The sequence below is a fragment of the Heteronotia binoei genome, chromosome 21 (assembly GCF_032191835.1).
Source record: "Heteronotia binoei isolate CCM8104 ecotype False Entrance Well chromosome 21, APGP_CSIRO_Hbin_v1, whole genome shotgun sequence".
NCBI lineage: Eukaryota > Metazoa > Chordata > Lepidosauria > Squamata > Gekkonidae > Heteronotia > Heteronotia binoei.
Window position 1 is genome coordinate 192,655,152 of NC_083243.1, and position 19,716 is coordinate 192,674,867.

At 43.9% G+C, this 19,716-nt stretch overlaps 1 protein-coding gene across 9 annotated transcripts in view; it reads left to right on the top strand.

The window, feature by feature from the left end:
• Nucleotides 1-19,716, top strand: part of KALRN (kalirin RhoGEF kinase) — an 837,912-nt gene that overhangs the window by 745,154 nt on the left and 73,042 nt on the right. For all 9 annotated transcript variants that reach the window (XM_060262792.1, XM_060262795.1, XM_060262793.1 and 6 more), the window contains 4 exons: nucleotides 5,812-5,889; nucleotides 7,114-7,299; nucleotides 9,058-9,229; nucleotides 12,817-13,058. In XM_060262792.1, coding sequence (XP_060118775.1) covers nucleotides 5,812-5,889; nucleotides 7,114-7,299; nucleotides 9,058-9,229; nucleotides 12,817-13,058 — 678 coding nt within the window. The remainder of the gene's footprint in view (nucleotides 1-5,811; nucleotides 5,890-7,113; nucleotides 7,300-9,057; nucleotides 9,230-12,816; nucleotides 13,059-19,716) is intronic.

Genomic DNA, 19,716 nt, shown 5'->3' on the forward strand with positions numbered 1-19,716 from the left:
CAAACGCTGCTGATAGGTCAAGAAGAATCAGCAGCGGCGACCCGCCTTGGTCCAACTGTCTTTTTAGGTCATCTGTGAGGGTGACTAGTACCGTCTCTGTCCCATGGCCCGGGCAGAAACCGGATTGGAATGGGTCCAGGGCAGATGTTTCATTCAGGAAAGCCTGTAGCTGCTCCGCCACTGCTTTCTCAACTACCTTTCCCAGAAACGATAAATTTGAAACTGGGCGGTAGTTGGCTAGAACCTTAGGGTCCAGTGAAGGTTTTTTTCAAAAGTGGCCGGATTTCCGCCTCCTCCAACTTCTCTGGGAATGTCCTGCTTGTCAGGGACAAGTTGACAATGTCACCTAGGGAAGCCCTGACATCATCCTGGCAAGCCTTCACAAGCCAGGATGGGCAGGGGTCCAGGGAGCAGGTAGTAGGCTTCACTGCAGCCAGGACCCTGTCTACATCCTCCAATGTGAGTCGACTGAATTGGTCCAATATTGGACCGTGTGACGGCCAAGGGGCTTCCAGTTCATGTACTGCATCAACTGTGGCTAAGAGGTGCTGGTGGAGAGTCAAGATTTTATCTGCGAAAATGTCACAAAAGCCTCAGGACCAATATCCAATTCCCTATCTTTTTGATTGCTTAATGGCAAAGTAGTCAAAGACTGAATCACTCTAAACAACTGAGCTGGGCGCGACTTTGCAGACTTCTCATAGACTTTCATAAGCGTTCTATAAGAAATTCTAGACTCTTCATCACGGGCACACTGCCACACTTGCTCTAACCGTCTAAGCTGTCGTTTCATCCTTAGCAGGCCCAAGGAATACCAAGGAGCTGCTTTGGTACGACAGCGAAGAGGGCACCGGGGGGGGGGGGGCAATGTCGTTGATGGCAGTAGAGAGCCGGGTATGCCAGTCCTCCACTAGCTCATCTAACGACCCACCGGGGGGCATCAGGTCCCGCAGGGCCTCCTGAAATCACTCTGGGTCCATTTGGCTCCGCAGGTGAGCATAAATCGGCTCGCCGCCTAAACAGGACTGGAGTTGCAGGTCCAGTTGGACTTTCACGGCATAGTGGTCTGACCATGGAACAGCATTTGCTGTTATCAGATTCACCAATATCCCTGCCCCGAAGATCAAATCCAGTGTGTGCCCGGCCTGGTGTGTGGGAGCCGATACAAATTGGCTGAGTCCCAGTGTCTCCATGGACGACGCCAGGTCCTGCGCCTGCAAAGACACCACATCATCAACATGGACACTGAAATCCCCCGAAACTAAAAGTCTGGGGAAGTCCATTGCCCAGGCGGACACCGTGTCTGGCAGCGCAAGTAGGCTCTCCGGTGGTGCGTTAGGCGGTCGGTACACCACCCAGATTGCCACACTCTCCTCAGCTTCCCACACTGGGCTAGTGCGCTCTGTGCCAGTGCTGTTTGGGCCAGGGAGTGCCCTGAAAGGAAAAGAGTCTTGAATGAGCACAGCAACTCCTTCCCCCACCCACTTGTCCGTGACTGGGGGACAGCAAACCTAGGTGGGGTAAGCTGGTTCAAGGCGACAGTTTCACCTTCCTGAACCCAGGTCTCCGTCGTACATGCCGGGTCCACTTGCTGCTCTACGATGAAGTCCCACAGCAGAGCGGTCTTATTAATGGACCTGGCATTAATCAACACCAGTGAAGGAGATGGGTAGTTCACCCTAGCCCCGCAATCAGCATACCATGGGATGGGACATCGGTTGGAGGGAGTCCGAGCATTTCCATAACTCCGATTCCCTCCTCGTCTTTGTAACCTATGCCCACCGTCATACCTTCTCTGCCCAGTTATGACTGAAATCCCCGACCCTAACATGGCCTCCCCTACACAGCGCTATTTGGCCCAAAGGCCCTGCTAGCATCTGCTGGCAGGTCCACAATTGGGGAGGGACGGTGGCTCAGTGGTAGAGCATCTGCTTGGGAAGCAGAAGGTCCCAGGTTCAATCCCCGGCATCTCCAAAAAAGGGTCCAGGCAAATAGGTGTGAAAAACCTCAGCTTGAGACCCTGGAGAGCCGCTGCCAGTCTGAGAAGACAATACTGACTTTGATGGACCCAGGGTCTGATTCAGTAGAAGGCAGCTTCATATGTTAGGGGAGGGACGGTGGCTCAGTGGTAGAGCATCTGCTTGGGAAGCAGAAGGTCCCAGGTTCAGTCCTTGGCATCTCCAACTAAAAAGGGTCCAGGCAAATAGGTGTGAAAAACCTCAGCTGGAGACCGTGGAGAGCCGCTGCCAGTCTGAGAAGACAATACTGACTTTGATGGACCAAGGGTCTGATGCAGTAGAAGGCAGCTTCATATGTTAGGGGAGGGACGGTGGCTCAGTGGTAGAGCATCTGCTTGGGAAGCAGAAGATCCCAGGTTCAATCCCTGGCATCTCCAACTAAAAAGGGTCCAGGCAAATAGGTGTGAAAAACATCAGCTGGAGACCCTGGAGAGCCGCTGCCAGTCTGAGTAGACAATACTGACTTTGATGGACCAAGGGTCTGATGCAGTAGAAGGCAGCTTCATATGTTAGGGGAGGGACGGTGGCTCAATGCTAGAGCATCTGCTTGGGAAGCAGAAGGTCCCAGGTTCAATCCCTGGCATCTCCAACTAAAAAGGGTCCAGGCAAATAGGTGTGAAAAACCTCAGCTGGAGACGGTGGAGAGCCGCTGCCAGTCTGAGAAGACAATACTGATTTGGATGGACCCAGGGTCTGATTCAGTAGAAGGCAGCTTCATATGTTCATATGTATGTTCAATAGGTCTCCCCTGGATTGTCTACACCAATCTAGTAACCACCACAATAAATACATCACTCTACAAAATAGTAATCTAATTGCCAGCCCCTTAATACCTAATCTAATTTCTCTGTTTAAATTGATCCCTGCTACTAGTTTCATCCCTGAGTATAGCCAGTTAATATAGACTTCAATCCCCAATTTCCAAAGCAAATCAATTACCCGATTCACTCAGCTAGTTAATTAGCTAAACAAAATATCAATTTCAAATTTTTTTTAGTAGTAATTATAAGGTTTCAATTTACTAATAATAATATTAATTCTCACTAATTAATTGAATCTCAGTAAATAATTAAATCCCCCCCCCCCTAATTCCTATAAATTTGAACTATCTTACCAGATCGGCTAAATTTAGTTAGTGAGAACACTATCTATGGCTCAGCAATATTAAATCAATTACTAAACAAAATTATCCAATGCAGAGTGAAAGTGCTGAATGCTAAGATGTTAACGTGCTAGGTGCTAAGATGTTTAATATGCTGATGACACCCAGCTCTATCTGCTTATGGACAGCCGCCCGGACTCTGCCCCTGGAGAACTGGGTGAGGTATTGCAGGCCGTGGCTGGTTGGCTGCATCAGAGCCAGCTGAAGCTGAATCCATCAAAAACGGAAGTCCTGTGTCTGTGTCAGAAGGGGATGGGGAATGGGATCAGGCTCCCACCTTTCGATGGTACCCAATTGAGGCGAAGAGCCTGGGGTGTTCCTGGATGCCTCTTTATCTATGGAGGCACAGGTCACTCACTACCACTGAATCTGAGGCAGGCCCGGCAGTTTTTCCCCTACCTTACCTCCCATGATCTAGCCACAGTGATTCATGCAACGGTCACCTCCAGATTAGACTATTGGAACTCTCTCTGCATGGGGCTTCCCTTGACCCTGCTCTGAAAACTCCAATGGGTGCAGAATACAGCAGCCTGGTTGTTGGCATCAAGGCCTACGCGGGCGTGGATGCATCCAGTGCTGCGCAAACTGCACTGGCTACTTCTTGAGTACCGGATCTGGTTCAAGGTGTTGGTCCTCTCCTTTAAGGCCTTTTATGGCTGGGGCCTGCATATCTTTGGGACCACCTCTCCCCATATGAACCCTCCCCCCCGCCCCCCCGGCTCTGAGGTCTGCTGCTCAACATCTTCTCATAGCCCCTGGTCCTAAGGACATCTGGCTGGCTTTAACGAGGGCCAGGGCCTTTTCAATCTGGGCCCCTACCTAGTGGAATGAGCTCCTGTTGGAGATCCAGGCCCTGTGGGACTTATCAAGGTTTCACAGGGCCTGTAAGACAGAGGTCTTCCGCCAGGCTTTTAATTAATCCAGTGGGCATCCTTGAAAGTCCTCACTTCCCCCAGCATTTCACCATGATGGTGTTATGTTATGCTATTAACCATCAGCTTAGGGTTGCCAAGTCCAATTAAAGAAAAATCTGGGGAATTTGGGGGTGGAGCCAGGAGACATTGGGGGTGGAGCCAGGAACAAGGATGTGACAAGCATAATTGAACTCCAAGGGAGTTCTGGCCATCACATTTAAAGGGACAGCATGCCTTTTTAAATGCCTTTCTTCCATAGGAAATAATTAAGGATAGGGGCACCATCTTTTGGGGCTCATAGAATTGGACCCTCTGGTCCAATATTTTTGAAACTTGGGGGGGTATTTTGGGGAGAGGCACTAGCTGCTATACTAAAAATCTGGTGCATCTACCTCAAAAAATAGCCCCCCCAGAGCCCCCAATACCCATGGATCAATTCCCTATTATTCCCTATGGGAATCGTTCTCCATAGGGAATAATAGAGTGCCTAGTAGACATTTCCTTCCCCCCCCACGCTTTCTAAAGGGGGGGGCCTCCATACCAGGGAATTCCCCCCTCCCTGCCCCCTCCCTCTCTCTCACACACACACACAAACACTTACCTTACTTGGTCTTCTTCCAGCAGAATTTGCTGGCTGTGACAAAGAAAGTAAGACTGCACAGGAAAAGAAAGGGAGGGGCCGTTCCTGTTTCCTGTGCAGCCTTAAAGGGCCGTTCCTGTTTCCTGTGCAGCCTTAAAAACGGATCCCAAGCTGTAAAACATGATTCCGGCAGGTATGTTCTCTCTCCCCTGCCCCCAGATTTTTTAAGAGCGGGGGAGGAGGCTGAAAATTCGGGAGTCCCCAGCCAGGGCGGGAGGGTTGGGAAAGCCTACATCAGCTACATGCTGTTTACTGCCTAGGTCTGCAAGATTGTTTACTGTGCTGCTCCTGTTTTGTAATGTCTGTTTTTATAATATTGTTTTAACTCTGTTGTTTTATTGTTGTAAGCCACCCTGAGCTCGCTTGTGGGATAGGGTGGGATATAAATCTAAAAATTAAATTAAAGAGACTGAAGTCGTTAAATTTAAAATCTAGCTTTATGAATAACAGCTTATATTGCTATGTATCTCAAGAGTGCAACCCTGAACTTATTTACTCAACCAAATTCCACTAGATTCAATGGAACTCACTAGTTTCTTTATTGTGCCAGTTGGTGTGCTTGCATTAAATCTTCCATCTGGTATTGAAAATGATCACAAAAGGAAACTAGGTGAGATCTGTAGCATAGTTTTAAGAGCCTGTGTTGGAAAGAACACAGTTCTGATGTCAGTAAGGAACCTGTGTGGCTTTTGTGCAGGCCATTATTTGTCAGGTGCTCAGGTTAGAAAAGAGTTGGTCTCCCTATGCATGTGATCAGAAAATGGCAGTTCTAAAAGCATTTGACATCTCAACAGTGCAATCCTAACGAGAGTTACACCAGTCTAAGCCTATTCATTTTAATGGGCTTAGGCTGGAGTAAGTCTCTTTAGGATTGTACTGTGAGTACATTATACTCTGAACATGCGGTTAGATTGAATCATCTCTAAGTAGTGCCTTTGTTTACACCACTGCACAATACATCTGCTTTCTTGCTGTGGCATGTATTCCATGGGTTGAATGATGGTGGTAGGGATAATATATGGGTGACCCCACTAAAATTCTTTCCTCCAATTCTGATTCTCTGTTTTTTTCCAACAGAAAGCTGTGGAGTTAATGTGCCTTGTTCCTAAACGCTGCAATGACATGATGAACCTGGGCCGCCTTCAGGGCTTTGAGGTACGAGTGCGAATCAAGCTTACTGAAAGCTGGGCCTCTGTGGGAAGCCCTGTTCATTTTGGTGAGGCTTTTTTTAAGTCCTCAGGACTCTGAGCACATTTTACTCTGAAGCTGCGGTTAGGGTATGTGCTAGGGGATTTGATAGCACTTTCTGATCTGAATTTTGTCCCTAGAGGAGGCTTGTGGTTATTCACCTTGAACTGTCTCATATTTAATGTCGTCCTTTGTGGCTGTTCCAGATACTAAGCTGGCATAGACCTTAACTCAGCTCTTTCCAATTAAGCCTATAAAACCAGTAAATGGATATTCTCTAAACCCTTGATTTTTATGCTGAAATCTGACCTGAGCCCATTCATGGGGATGGCAGGGTAGAAATTAACTTAACGAATAAAATACCGTAAATTATAAATAAATTTGTTTTAGGTTTACACACACTTCAATGGTAAAACTACCTTTTTTGCTTTTTTATGTTGTCATTGTGAACCTTCAAGTCTTCTGTCTGCCCCTTGCCATTGCTCAGATGGAAGATTAGTTTTTCCTCTGTTTTTAATGCAATTTATACATACAGTAAGTTGTGTTTCTGAAAAATAATGCATATATTGCTGATCGATTTCCACACATATGTTGGAAAATCCATACATTTTGTGTGGGAACGTTTGGTGCAAGGAAAGAGTGAGAATATAAATCATCTGCAGACATTAGATTGCATTCCAGGTTCTGATTCATGTGAATGAAATCTGTACCTGCCTGGAAAATCTTATGTGTTGTCCAGTCACATCATAAAGTGATGGTGCAGATTGTATTCCCAAAACACATAGCTGGTGATTTCCGATTCTGGATTATAGAATGCAGCATAATGTCTGCAGATGACTAAAGATGCAGGGATTCCGTCTAAATAAGAAACAAAATTGAAACAGGAATATTTTGATCATGCCAAACATACAAAATTTGGTATTATCCCAAATGGAAAATACTCAACACAGACAGTATCAGGCACACACATCACAAATTCAGCACCATAGGTGTGTGTGCACACCACAGTAGACTGTAATCTCATTGGTGCCTGGAAGATTAGTGGCTAATATGCCATGTGGCACTTAAGCCAAGCATGAGCATCAGAGACACTTTGGGGGATCTCCTACAGGGTAACGTTTGATAGGTATTGAAGTATATGCAGCATCTTATTCATGCTGCCTATGTCTTTTCATTTAACCTCTCTTGTAGGGCAAGCTGGCAGCCCAAGGCAAATTGCTACAGCAGGATACATTCTATGTAACGGAGCAGGATTCTGGAGGATTGTCTCGGCCAAAGGAACGCAGAGTTTTCCTCTTTGAGCAAATAGTCATCTTTAGTGAACTTCTTAGGAAAGGCTCTTTAACACCTGGGTACCTGTTTAAACGGAATATAAAGGTAAGAAATTCATAAGAGCCTGTGGTCATTAGCAAGTGTCCTATGTTACAGGCATGCTTCCTTGAGTTATTCTGAGGGCTTTATTTAAAGGTACATATTTTCTATTCTTACTTTTTGGTGCACTGGATAATAAAAGGCAGTTAGAAAGGATCCCGTTTCTGTGGAGGAAATTCAAATAAAGATGGCTGTTAGAACCTTTCTAGGTCTGTCATTCTGTGAAAAGATGACCTCGTCTAACTTGGATAACTTCAACAGGAGTGAGCCAGAGAAAGCTATGAGGTGTATCTGCGTGGGTTGTGTACATGTCATTTCATGTCAGCTTGCAGGATAAAGAGATAATTTTGAAAGTTCCTTTGCCCTGGGAGCTAGAGAACACAGCTCAACAAATAATTATAGTAATAGTACTGTGGTTTTCTTTTTTATGCGAAACTGAACTAGAAAGAAATGAACTGGGGTGAAGGAGTGCATTCTGTGGCGCTTTCTTCCCCACATGGTTTCAACTGTATGTTTCTAAGAATGCAGACAAGATGAAATTGGTGATATGCATACCAAGAGTTAACAGGAAGGAACAGGGTGATCTATTGCAGCCATTTTGGGAATGACTTCTCAGTGGAGGTCAGGGCTTCTTGCACTTGCAAGATCCTGCTATTTCAGGTAGTTTTTGATGGCTGAATTTGATTTGATTGGGCAGCTCTTTGGAGTGTTGCTGCATTTTTACATTGTGACGGTGATGCAATTATGGTATTTTAACGTTGGAAGATTTGGTACACCCCAGTTAAATTAAACATGTTTGCAGCCCTAAAGAATGGGGAGAGAGCCATTTGAAGGGATCTGAAAGAGGAGACACTGAGCAGGTGACAGATTAGGTGTCTTTCTCCTGCTGCTTCTCTGCTCCCAGTTGCCTTATCTTGGTGGCTTTACATGCACAGAAAGGGCCCTCAAGTCGCTATTCAGTAAACTGAGTATATGCTGGATTGAAACTTTTCCAGGTGTGCATAAACTTCACTGCAGGCGTAAAGCGGTTTTTCTGAAATTGGTTTGAAGTATCACATGACTACTGAAGTATCCTGAAGTATCACATGACTACTGAAGTATCCTGAAGTATCACATGACTACTGCTAGAAATCTGACAGCCTATGGCAACCAATTCTCAGAACTGGACCTAGAGGAGAACTAGACTCTGGTTACCCAGCAGATAGTCATCGCTTTAGACAAAAACTAGATTCTCAGTGTCAGCCTATAAGAGGTAGCAGAGGAACCGGCAAGACAGGAAAACTATTTGTTGAAAGTTTCTTGATACACACTTAAGTTCTTTGTTTTCAGGCATCAATCCAAACAATAATTCCCCAGTGCTTGCCCTTGGGAAGCACTTTGCTGACGGTCGGATTTATTTGCAAGATGCCAAAAAAAGTGTGCGTGTTTTAAGAAGAAATGGCAATAACTCCTTACACCGTAGCTGGGTTTTGCTGATTGCCAGCAGTGTTGACCCCCACAACATTGCCTTTTAAAGAAAGCAATAATCTGGAGCTGGAACACTTAAAGCAGCATGTGAAGAACATGTGCTGAAAGCCAAGTGTTCTTGGACGATGGGATGTTACTCCCACATAATTCCTTATCCGGAAAGGCAAACTTACCGCTGCTTTGGTTTCAGACGGCCTTGACAAGGCCATTTTTGGGTTTGCTGCTAAACAAGTAATAAGCATGACTCTTTCCTCTGCTGTTGAGAATTGGCTCTGAGCTTTTTCTGGCTGTTTTCAGATGACTTACCTAATTCTTGAGGAGAATGTGGACGGCGATCCCTGCAAATTTGCTCTGATGAGCCGAGAAACATCAGAGAGGCTCATCTTGCAGGCAGCCAATCCTGAAATCCAGCAAGCTTGGGTGCAGGACATCAGTCAGGTGTTGGACACACAAAGGGACTTCTTAAATGGTAGGGATTTTATTTCTGTAACTGCAAAACCAAAGTGCCTGATGGGTAAAATCTGTACTTTTCCTCACCATTCCTGTTGCAAACCTTTCCAATCTTTGCATCACACATTTGCTTACAGTAGCTTCTCTTTACATGGAACATGATAGGAGTAACTAGATCAGCAGTGGCCAAACTGAAGCTCAGGAGAAACATGCAGCTCTTTCACACATATTGTGCAGTTCCCAGAGGTGGAGGAGGAATTTAGTGCAGGCTTGCTCTCAAGTAAGCATGCTTAGCTTCAGAACCTCAGTCAGCCTCTGAGCGCTGATCCATAGGTAGGAATTTAGTGCAGGCTTGCTCTCAAGTAAGCATGCTTAGCTTCAGAACCTCAGAGCCTCTGAGCACTGATCCATAGGTAGGCAACTATTTCCACTGTGTGTGAAGCAGGGAAGAAGGGGGAAATAAAAAGACTTGCTCCTCTATCACAGAGGTCACCTAGAGACCTAGAGCAGGGAAAGAGAGTGCAAGAGTTGAGGGAGCCACTGGAAGGAAGGACATAATTAAAGAGGGCAGCACAGGGTTTCCCCTTCGTTTCATAGCTCGTGTAGGAGCTGTATTTACTAACCTTGGTGTCAAAGCAAAAGAGATGCATAACGATGCAAACAGGTGGTAAGTCATTTATATGGTACATGTGTGTTTCCTTTTCCCACAGGTGCCAAAAAATAATTCCCTAACCTTTCCCTATGCTGGTCTTATGGGGACTGTTATTCCCAGCTTTTGTTTTTAAAAAAGTCTCCTTCTAGCATGGTTGTGTAGTAAAGTGCATGTGTATGTATTTTATCTTTATATGCAAAGAAAGTATTAAGGGTTTTAATAAAGATGTATGTGTAATATTTGTTCAGATCTTGTGGCTCTCAGACATCTGACATTTATTCAATATGGCTCTTATGTTAAGCAGATTTGGTCATCTGTGCTAGATGTATATTGAACAATGATTTGTCTTAAGAATAGACTCTTAACTGAAATATTTATTTAGCTTTTTAAATTACCTAGCTACATATTCCACCATGTGGGTTCTATTTTTGTTGGAGAGACCTGTGAAATCACCCTGTTGCTGGTGTAGAAAATGCTAACTTTTTGCTATTTACTATTCAAAAACTGTTCTTCTTAGCTGTCTTGCTAAGCAGCCAAAGCAATTAAAATATCCCAGAAGGTTGTTTAAAGTCTTCAATTTTTAGAGCACTTATGCAAACCTGTCTTTGGGCTGCCATCCAGAAAACGACTTGGCATATCCCACAGAGCCTTGGTCTCAAGGCTATTGTGAAGTTTCTTATTAGAATGTGATATCACCCAATTATGCATGGGTGTTTTCCCTCACTTTCACTGTGCATGTCCATCAGGTTTTCTTTATTGTTCTGCATTGATTTACGGTACCTCTTTTTGACACTCAGTTTGCTTTTTGGTCACTGTTTCTCAGGGTTTTCTGAGAGTGCTTTTCTGCCAATTTTCCCCTTGTTTTGCTTTCAAGCTGAATGTAATTCAAAAATGTAGATTCCCTTGGATTCCCCCCTTGCCCTTGTGCTGCCGCTCTAAGGTCCCTTCACTGCCCTCATTGAGGTCATTCCACCCACTTTGCACCTTCTGCTATCCTACCCCTTTCATTGGTGTACAAGTTCCATTTCCTTTCACTTTAATTTTTTTTTCACAAGCAGCATGAGCCTACTGATATGAGATTATCACTAGTCTCAGATCGCTGAATAAGAAAAATTAAAAAAAACGGGGGAAGTTTAGTTCCCTGCTTGTATTGACTTGAAAGGGGGATTGGAGAGGAAGTAAATGACAGTGTCCCCAGTGCCAAAAAAAAAAGGATTTCAGTGGTGCATGCAAACAAAATAAAAGGTGGGATCATCAGAACAGAATGAAATTGACATGAGAGGTAAAGGCAGAGAGAGAGACTAGGGTGGGAAACCTTAAAGCTTTGGAAATGTTTTTTCCTTTAATGGCAGTCTTCAGAAGCCTAACATTAAAATGGTGGCTAAGCCACAAAGGCCTTCTATAAACCACTGAACTTAAGAATCACTTTGAATCAATCCATTTGGAGGAAACAGTGCAATCAGCCTAGGAAAGGTTTTAAAAAACTGCCAAGATCACGACCAAAGTACAGGATCAAATTGGAGAATCACAAAGACAAAATCATGCAAATTTGCAAGGAAGGGAAGGAAATTAGTGTTACTATGCAGCTGTGCTAGGGCACTGGCAAAAATCTCCCCATTTTTTTTCAATTTAGTGGCACAAGACTAAAAAAGCTCTCCAGAGCTTCTGCCGGAGGACTCCCCCCCATACAAATTGCAGCCCTGTGCAAAGCATGGTGGAGTTGCAACCAACTTTGCACAGGTGCACACACACACACACGCAAACTATCACAGCTTGCACTGCCACTGTCAGTGAGTTCTACATGATTCTGTACACTCAACGTGTTTCCCCATATTGTGAGGTCATGTGACTCTGTCCCATTGTTCAATGGCCAGTAATACAGCAGAGAATCCCCTAGTGCTCAGCAATATGGAAAACAGATCTTCGCAACTGCCTATCAGTTTCAAAAAAGGTTTTTGTCAGTTTCAACATCTAGCTTTCCAATTTTGCCTGCATTCCTTTCCGTTCCCTTTCATTTAAACGAACACTAAAATGCATGTGCAAAACCTGAACCAGGATTTAAATGGAAGGCACTTACTGGACACTACTGTGCAGCTGCTATAGAGCAATTGCATTTTTAAAAAAACTTCAGATGCCACCCCCCACACATCACAAATGATGCTCCACCCTGATTTAGAAAAGTGGATTTTTAAAATTGTAGCTGCAGAATAAATACATCAGAGGAAACAGAAGGGTGCATAAGGTGGGCACAAAATTGAATGTCAAGATAAAAGGCTTGCTGCTCTGAAAATCTGCAGTAAGATGTGCATGTGTAATAGGCCATCCTTTGAAATGTGAGTGAACCACTTCCAGTGGATGTATCCCATCGTTCTAGCCAGTCACCCTCCAAAAAGCTGAAGACAAAGAGTGTGTGTAGCCATCTTCGCAGGTCCTCTGTGGAGTAGAGCAGGCTGAAGCAGTTGATGACTGCATGCAAGTAATTCCTTGGTCAATGTTTATAATCACTTTGGAAGCTCATCTGTCACTGTCATCCCTAAGGACATTGCATGGACAGTGTGATATGCCGCTACTTGTTAGGTGCTTCCCCCAATACTGAATGAGGGGGTGGGGGTTTACATGGTTTTTAAAAAATGTCTAGGAGCAGCTGCAGTTCCAAATCAAATAGCGGAGCTACATATTGCTAAAGCAGGAGAGAGGCTTCTGCTCTGGGCATTTTGATTGCTTCCGTCTGTGTTAAGAGGACGGAATGGTACCCATGAACTCTGGATGTTGCGCTCTCCTTTGCCTGCCCTTGCAAATGCATTTTCTCCTCATTTCATAAGGAGGAAATTTTATTGCTTCCCAGTATATAACTATCTTGCATTTTCGAGTTGGATTCCAAGGGTGTTGCCTTGCATGATGCTGTTTGTTTGCAAATGGGGAGGTCTGTGCTAACACCTAGTATTCTGCTTCAGCACTACAGTCACCGATAGAGTATCAGCGCAAAGAGAGCAGCACTTCTGCAGTAATGAGACCCCAGACCAGCAGGGTACCTCAGCCCATCATCAGGCCCTATTCCTCAGGTCCAGTAGGGTCTGACAAACCTTTGAAGGCTACAGTTCATAACCCATCTCTCCCACCTTTGAAGATATCTACCTCCAATGGCAGCACAGGGCACGAGCAGCACCAGCCTGGGGACAAGTATGAACAAAGTAAGGTGCGTATGTAATTCAGTACAGACCATGCTTCATTGCACTGGACAGTATTTTCTATCATTTTTCATTTGGCTGCATACTAATCAGTCCCGTGTCAAAAGTATGGAAACAAAGCAAGCATAAGAGATGCACAGCTTAGCCCAGTCTTCTGTTTCTCTTGTAAAATGAATGTGGAGGATTGCTGGCTAAATACCAAGTAAGTCTGCCTGCCATAAATAACTTTTATAAATAACTCTTTGAACAGAACTTGCTTAAAGAATTATTCTGATGTTTCAGCTATTAATCAAGGACTGAAACTCTATCTTTCTGCTATTTTATCTTTTTGGCAACATGAGAGAGCACCAGCAAGACCTATTGCCTCCTACTAAAGACAACATTTATCTTTTATTGAGAAATTTACTTCCATTTTTAATTGGACTAAGTATAATCAGCAAACTTCTGATGCTATAAAGAATGTAATTGGATGCAACTAACTAGAAATAAATTACAATTGGAGATAAGGAGCCATTTCCCCCCTTCCCAGCAGTGACTAATGTGTTACCATAAAGCTTTGTGCTGATACTGTCAATATGCAGAAGAGGCAGAAATATTTAATATTCTGTAGTAATGGTGAAATTAATAATTTAGCTGCAAAGCAGATTAGTTATAAATAGGGGTGTGCAAAAAAGTTTTGGTATTTTTTGAGTTCAGGTATATTAACCCCACCCCCCCCAAAAAATCAGTATTTCTGTATATTCCCGAATCCCAATATAACAGGGGTGGCCAACGGTAGCTCTCCAGATGTTTTTTGCCTACAACTCCCATCAGCCCCGGCCATTGGCCATGCTGGCTGGGGCTGATGGGAGTTGTAGGCAAAAAACATCTGGAGAGCTACCGTTGGCCACCCCTGCAATATAAATATGGTATTGGGATTCAGGAAATAATCAGGAAACCCAAATTTATTTGCAACATTGCTGCTGGTACCTGTCCTCAAAAAAACCTCCAAGTTTCAAAAGATTGGACCAGAGAGTCCTGTAGACCCGAGAAGAAGATGCCCCCATTCTTCATTGTTTCCAATGGAGGGGGGAAGGGACACGGTCCCTTTAAATGCCTTCTTCAAGCCACAATGTGACTCCGTACCATGATGAGTGAATTTCAAAGGTAAAATTCAAAATGCCTGGAGTTCACACAAAAGGCATTTAGGTGGGAAACTGAACTCTGAAGGCATGTAAACTTTAAACGCCTTACTGAGAGATAACTTTGTTATACCTTTGGCTCCATTATAGCCTGTGGGAACCATAGGGAGGAAGGGTTCAACTTTGTTAGGCAGTGGGATGTTTTTGGGAACAAGTGGGAACTGTACAAAAGGGACAGTCTCCACTTGTCCCGAGAAGGAACCAGGCTGTTGGTGCTTAAAATCAATAAGGTTGCAGAGCAGTTTTTAAACTGAATCTTGGGGGAAAGCCGACAGGAGATGAAATGTCTCTGGTTTGGGATGGCTCATCTCAAAGAGATCTTACTTTTCTACCAGGCAGTGGACTAGAGTTGTCCACTGAGATAGTGACAAACAATATGAACTGCCTGGCAAGGTCTCAAGGCAGCAGGAGGAAAATTGCAGGCCTAACATACCCTGGGAAATTATAGATGTTTATATACAAATTCTAGAAGTATCCAAGGCAAAATCAAGGAGTTGGAATACTTAGTGTTGGGGGAAAAACATAGACATTGTGGGCATTTCAAAAACATGGTAGGATGAGAAAATAAAACAGACATGGTGATTGCTGGTTATAAATTATATCGGAAGGATGGGGGGAAAGGGTTGGAGGTGGGGTTGCTCTGTATGTCAGAGAGGGTATACAGTCCAGTAAGATTGAGCAGGTAAGAAAATTAGATTCGCTTCTGGAAATGCTATAGACCAAAATAGTGGGCCCAAAAAAGTTTAACTCTGGGAGTTTATCGCCCACCAAATTAAAAGATAGATGATTATTATGAAATGATGGAAGAATTAAAGATAGTGGCTAGATGAAATAACTTGTCGTAACAGGTGATTTTAACTACCTATACATTGATTGGGTCAATATGTGTTCTGGTCGAGAGGAAGAGACTGAGTTTCTAGACTCTCAATGACTGTGCTATGGAGCAGATGGTCACTAAACCTACCAGGGGAGAGGCAATCCTGGACTTGGTCCTAAGTAATGCCCAAGACCTGGTGAGAGATGTAAAAGTGAATGCACCGCTTGGGAACAGTGACCATAATGTTATTGAGTTCAACATTTGTATAAATAGGGAGTTGTCCAAAAAGACCACCACAATCACTTTTAACTTTAAAAGGGGTAACTTCTCTGAGATGAGAGGGCATGTGAAGAGAGAACTGAAAAGGTAAAAAGAATCAAAACTTCTAGTCCTGAAAAAACACAAAATGCCCTACAGCTTACAACAGCACTTGTCATGAGCCCTGACAAGGGGGAGCTGGAAGGGTTTACAGACCTGGAAGAGTTGCCAGCCAGCTCCTCAGCCGAACAACCAGCAGCTGGCCCATCAATCACTCTCCCCACATTCCAGGCACCAGTGCCAGCTGTTGACAATCAATCTCCACCAAGCTCTCCCCCTCCCATCTCAAGAGTTCAAAGCAGGCTCTGGAAAAAACTTTCAGAGCGAAGAGATGAGACACACAGTTGCTTCAGATCTCTCAGCCCTGAGTTCTAGCAGAGTTGCTGCCACCCAGGGAGCAGGCTGATTGAGGCTCCCATATAACTCCCACCCAGGACCTGGTAACCTCGTGGAAGCAACAAGTCAATTCCCTGACTTGCATCCACGAATCTAGATCCTGACCTGCTTGAATTCCTTGGCACCCTGACCCTTTGGCTTTTGGACACTGACTTCTGATTCTGGTTTGTGATTTTGCTTTGGTGACTTGGCCCCTGCTTACTTCCTGGACTTTGACCTTGGACTGGCTTTGGACTCCCGCCTGCCTGCGCTCTGAGAACATGACAGCACTACAGATAAGATTAGAATTTCAATAGCCAATCCATATACAAAAGAACCCCCTCAGGTAAGCTCCTCCATTAGCATGTCATAACCCAGGAAGCTCTCACAAGATAATGAGTCAGCCCTACCCCACCTGCCTGAGTAGATATAAATTACATGCCTACCAACTTCTCAATTTGACCCAGAGAGAACTCCAGTTTTTTGGGTTACAGCTCTAAGGATGCCAGTCACAGTTGCTGACAAAACGTCAGGTCTCACAATGCCAAGACCACGGCCACACAACCTGGAAAATCTACAACAGCCAAGGGTCAAAACCCTTGGGGAAGCTTAGAGACTATTTAAAACTGCAATCCTAGAGGTTCAGATAAAATATATACCACAAGTAGAAAAGGCACAAATAGGTATAGAAAAAGGCCTGCATGGTTAACAAAGTAATGGAAGCTGCAAAAGGTAAGAAGGATTCCTTTAAGCGGTGGAAAGCTAGTCCATGTGAGGTTGATAAAAGGGAACACAGGCTGTGGCAAATAAAATTAAAGTCTGTGATCAGGCAGGCTATGAGGAGCATATTGCAAAAAACATAAAGACCAACAATAAAAATTTATTCAAATACATTAAAAGCAGGAAACCAGCCAGGGAGGCAGTGGGGCCCTTGGATGACCAAGGGGTAAAAGGATTACTGAAGGACAAAAGGGAAATGGCTAAGAAGCTGAATGCATTTTTTGCCTCCATCTTCACTGTGGAAGATGAGAAGTGTTTGTCCACTCCAGAACTGCTGATTTTGGGAGGAGTGTTGAAAGACCTGAGTCAGATTGAAGTGATGAGAGAGGAGGTCCTAGGACTGATAGGCAATTTAAAAACTGATAATTCACCAGGCCCAGAGAGCATACATCCAAGAGTTCTGAAAGAACTCAAATGTGAACTTGTGGATCTCTTGACAACAATATGTAATCTCTTGTTAAAATCTACTTCCATTCCTGAGGACTGGAAGGTAGCTAATGTCACCCGCATCTTTAAAAAGGATTCCAGAGGAGATCCGGAAAATTACAGGCCAGTCAGTGTGAAGTCAATACTGAGTAAGTTGGTGGAAACCATTATTAAAGAGAGAATTAGTTCCTACATTGATGAACAAAAGTTATTGAGGAAGACTCAGCATGGGTTCTGAAGGAAAGAACTTGTCTCACTAACCTGTTAAGAGTTCTTTGAAGGGGTGAACAAACATGTAGACAAGGGGACCCAATAGATTTTGTTTATCTTGACTTCCAGAAATCTTTTGATAAAGTTCTCCATCAAAGGTTCCTAAGTAAGCTCAATAGTTATGGAGTAAAAGGACACGTCCTCTTGTGAATAAAAAACTGACTAAGTAACAGGAAACGGAGAGTGAGTATAAACGGGCAATTTTCACAGTGAAGGGTGGTAAGCCATGGGGTACCACAGGGCTCAGTACTGGATCCAATGCTTTTTAACTTGTTCATTAATGATTTGGAGTTGGGAGTAAGCAGAGAAGTGGCTAAGTTTGCAGATGACACTAAATTGTTCAGGGTGGTGAGAACCAGGATGGTAAGGCACTCCAAAGGGATCTGTTGAGGCTGGGCGAGTGGGCGTCAACGTGGCAAATGAGATTCATCATGGACCAGCGTAAAGTAATGGACATTGGGGCCAAAAATCCTAACTATAAATACACATTGATGGGGTCCAAACTGGCAGAGACTGACCAAGAGTGAGATCTTGGAGTCATGGTAGCTAACTCACTGAAAATGTTCAGCCAGTGTGCAGCTGCAATAGAAAAGGCCAACACTATGCTGGGGATTATTAGAAAGGGAACTGAAAACAAATCAGTCGGTATCATAATGCCCTTGTATAAATCGATGGTGCCGCCTCGTTTGGAATACTGTGTACAATTCTGGTCACCACACCTCAAAAAAGATATTATAGCATTGGAAAAAGTCTGGAAAAGGGCAACTAGAATGATTAAAGGGTTAGAACACTTTCTCTATGAAGAAAGGTTGAAACGCTTGGGGCTCTTTAGCTTGGAGAAGAAACGTCAATGGAAGGGTGACATGATAGAGATTTACAAGATTATACATGGTGTAGAGAAGGTAAAGAAGTACTTTCCTCCCTTTCTCACAATACAAGAACTCAGGGGCACTCAATAAAATTGCTGAGCAGCCAGGTTAGAACTGATAAAAGGAAGTACTTCTTCACCCAAATGGTGATTAACACATGGAATTCACTGCCACAGGAGGTGGTGGCAGCTACAGGCATAGACAGCTTCAAGTGGAGGTTGGATAAACAAGAGGAACATAAGTTTAGCCACAAGGTATAGATGGAACTCTCTGTCTGAGGCAAGTGATGCTCTGTATTCTTGCTGCTGGGGGAGGGGGACAGTGGGAGAGCTTCTAGTGTCTTGGCCCCACTGGTGGACATCTTGATGGCAACTGGTTTTTTGGCCATTGTGTGAGAGTATGTTGGACTGGATGGATCATTGGCCTGATCCAACATGGCTTCTCTTATGTTCTTATTCTTCATAGGGTATAATGGGGAATTGATTCAGATGTATCTGGGGCTCTGGGGGTGTTTTTTGAAATAGGAAAGGAAAGGTACCCTGTGCAAGCACCAGTCGTTTCCGACTCTGGGGTGACATTGCTTTCACAACGTTTCATGGCAGACTTTTTACGGGGTGGTTTGCCATTGCATTTTCAGCATAGCTGCTGGTGCCTCTCTTAAAAAATTCCAAATGGACCATGTTTTAAAAAGATTGGACCAGGGGATCCAATTCTTTGGCCCCCAAAGTAGGAACCCCAAAGAAGGAACCCATTATTTCCAGTGAAGGAAAGAAGGTGTGTAATGGCATGCAGGCCCCTTAAATGCCTCAGTTTACTTGTCAGGTTGTACATCATGGTGCAACTCAGCTTCTCCAAATAGTGCCTGAATAAAAGCGAAATAATTTCAGCTTTTATTTGGGACTCCCTATTTGGTAGCCAAATCAGATTAGAAAATCTGATTCAGCTTAATAAATAGCCAAATAATACCAATAAGGTATTATTTGGCTCAGCATATATCGAATGCATACCCCTAGTTATGAAATCTGAAATGTAAAATGTTGAATACAAATTTATCCCACAGAAGTAAGTGTCGATATATCTTATAAATAGCATCCCAGAAACCTTTCAATGCAGCGAAGAAGGTGTTGGGGAGAAATAATTTCTGGTTTTTACACTTTATTATATATAAGCATCTTATGCTATGTAATCCTTTTTTCCTTTATTTCCTTTATATTATCTCTTTGTTTTCTAAAATAATTAAAAATATATATTCAAAAAAGAGTACTGATACTGTTCTGGAAATCCATTTTAGGGATATTTTTCAGATTCAGGAATGTGGTGATGGAGCTCCTCCTGCTGCTGCCTGTGCGGGGGGGGGGGGTGCAGCTGTTCCATGGCACATCAGCTCCTTTAAGTATCCTTTAAACTTTGAATGACCATTATTCCTCTGGGTCTTTGACCCTAATGTCAGGGTCAACCACCCACTGTAAACAGAGGATATTTAACGCGACCAGTGCACAAGACCAGGTAAAACATGCTCCCTGCTAACGCTGCTGGTCCAGAACCTTAAAACGCTCCAAAATTCCAGGATGGAAATTTTTGCTCGTTTTCCTTTTGAGTTCTCTCGACACACTTAATACATTGTACAGAA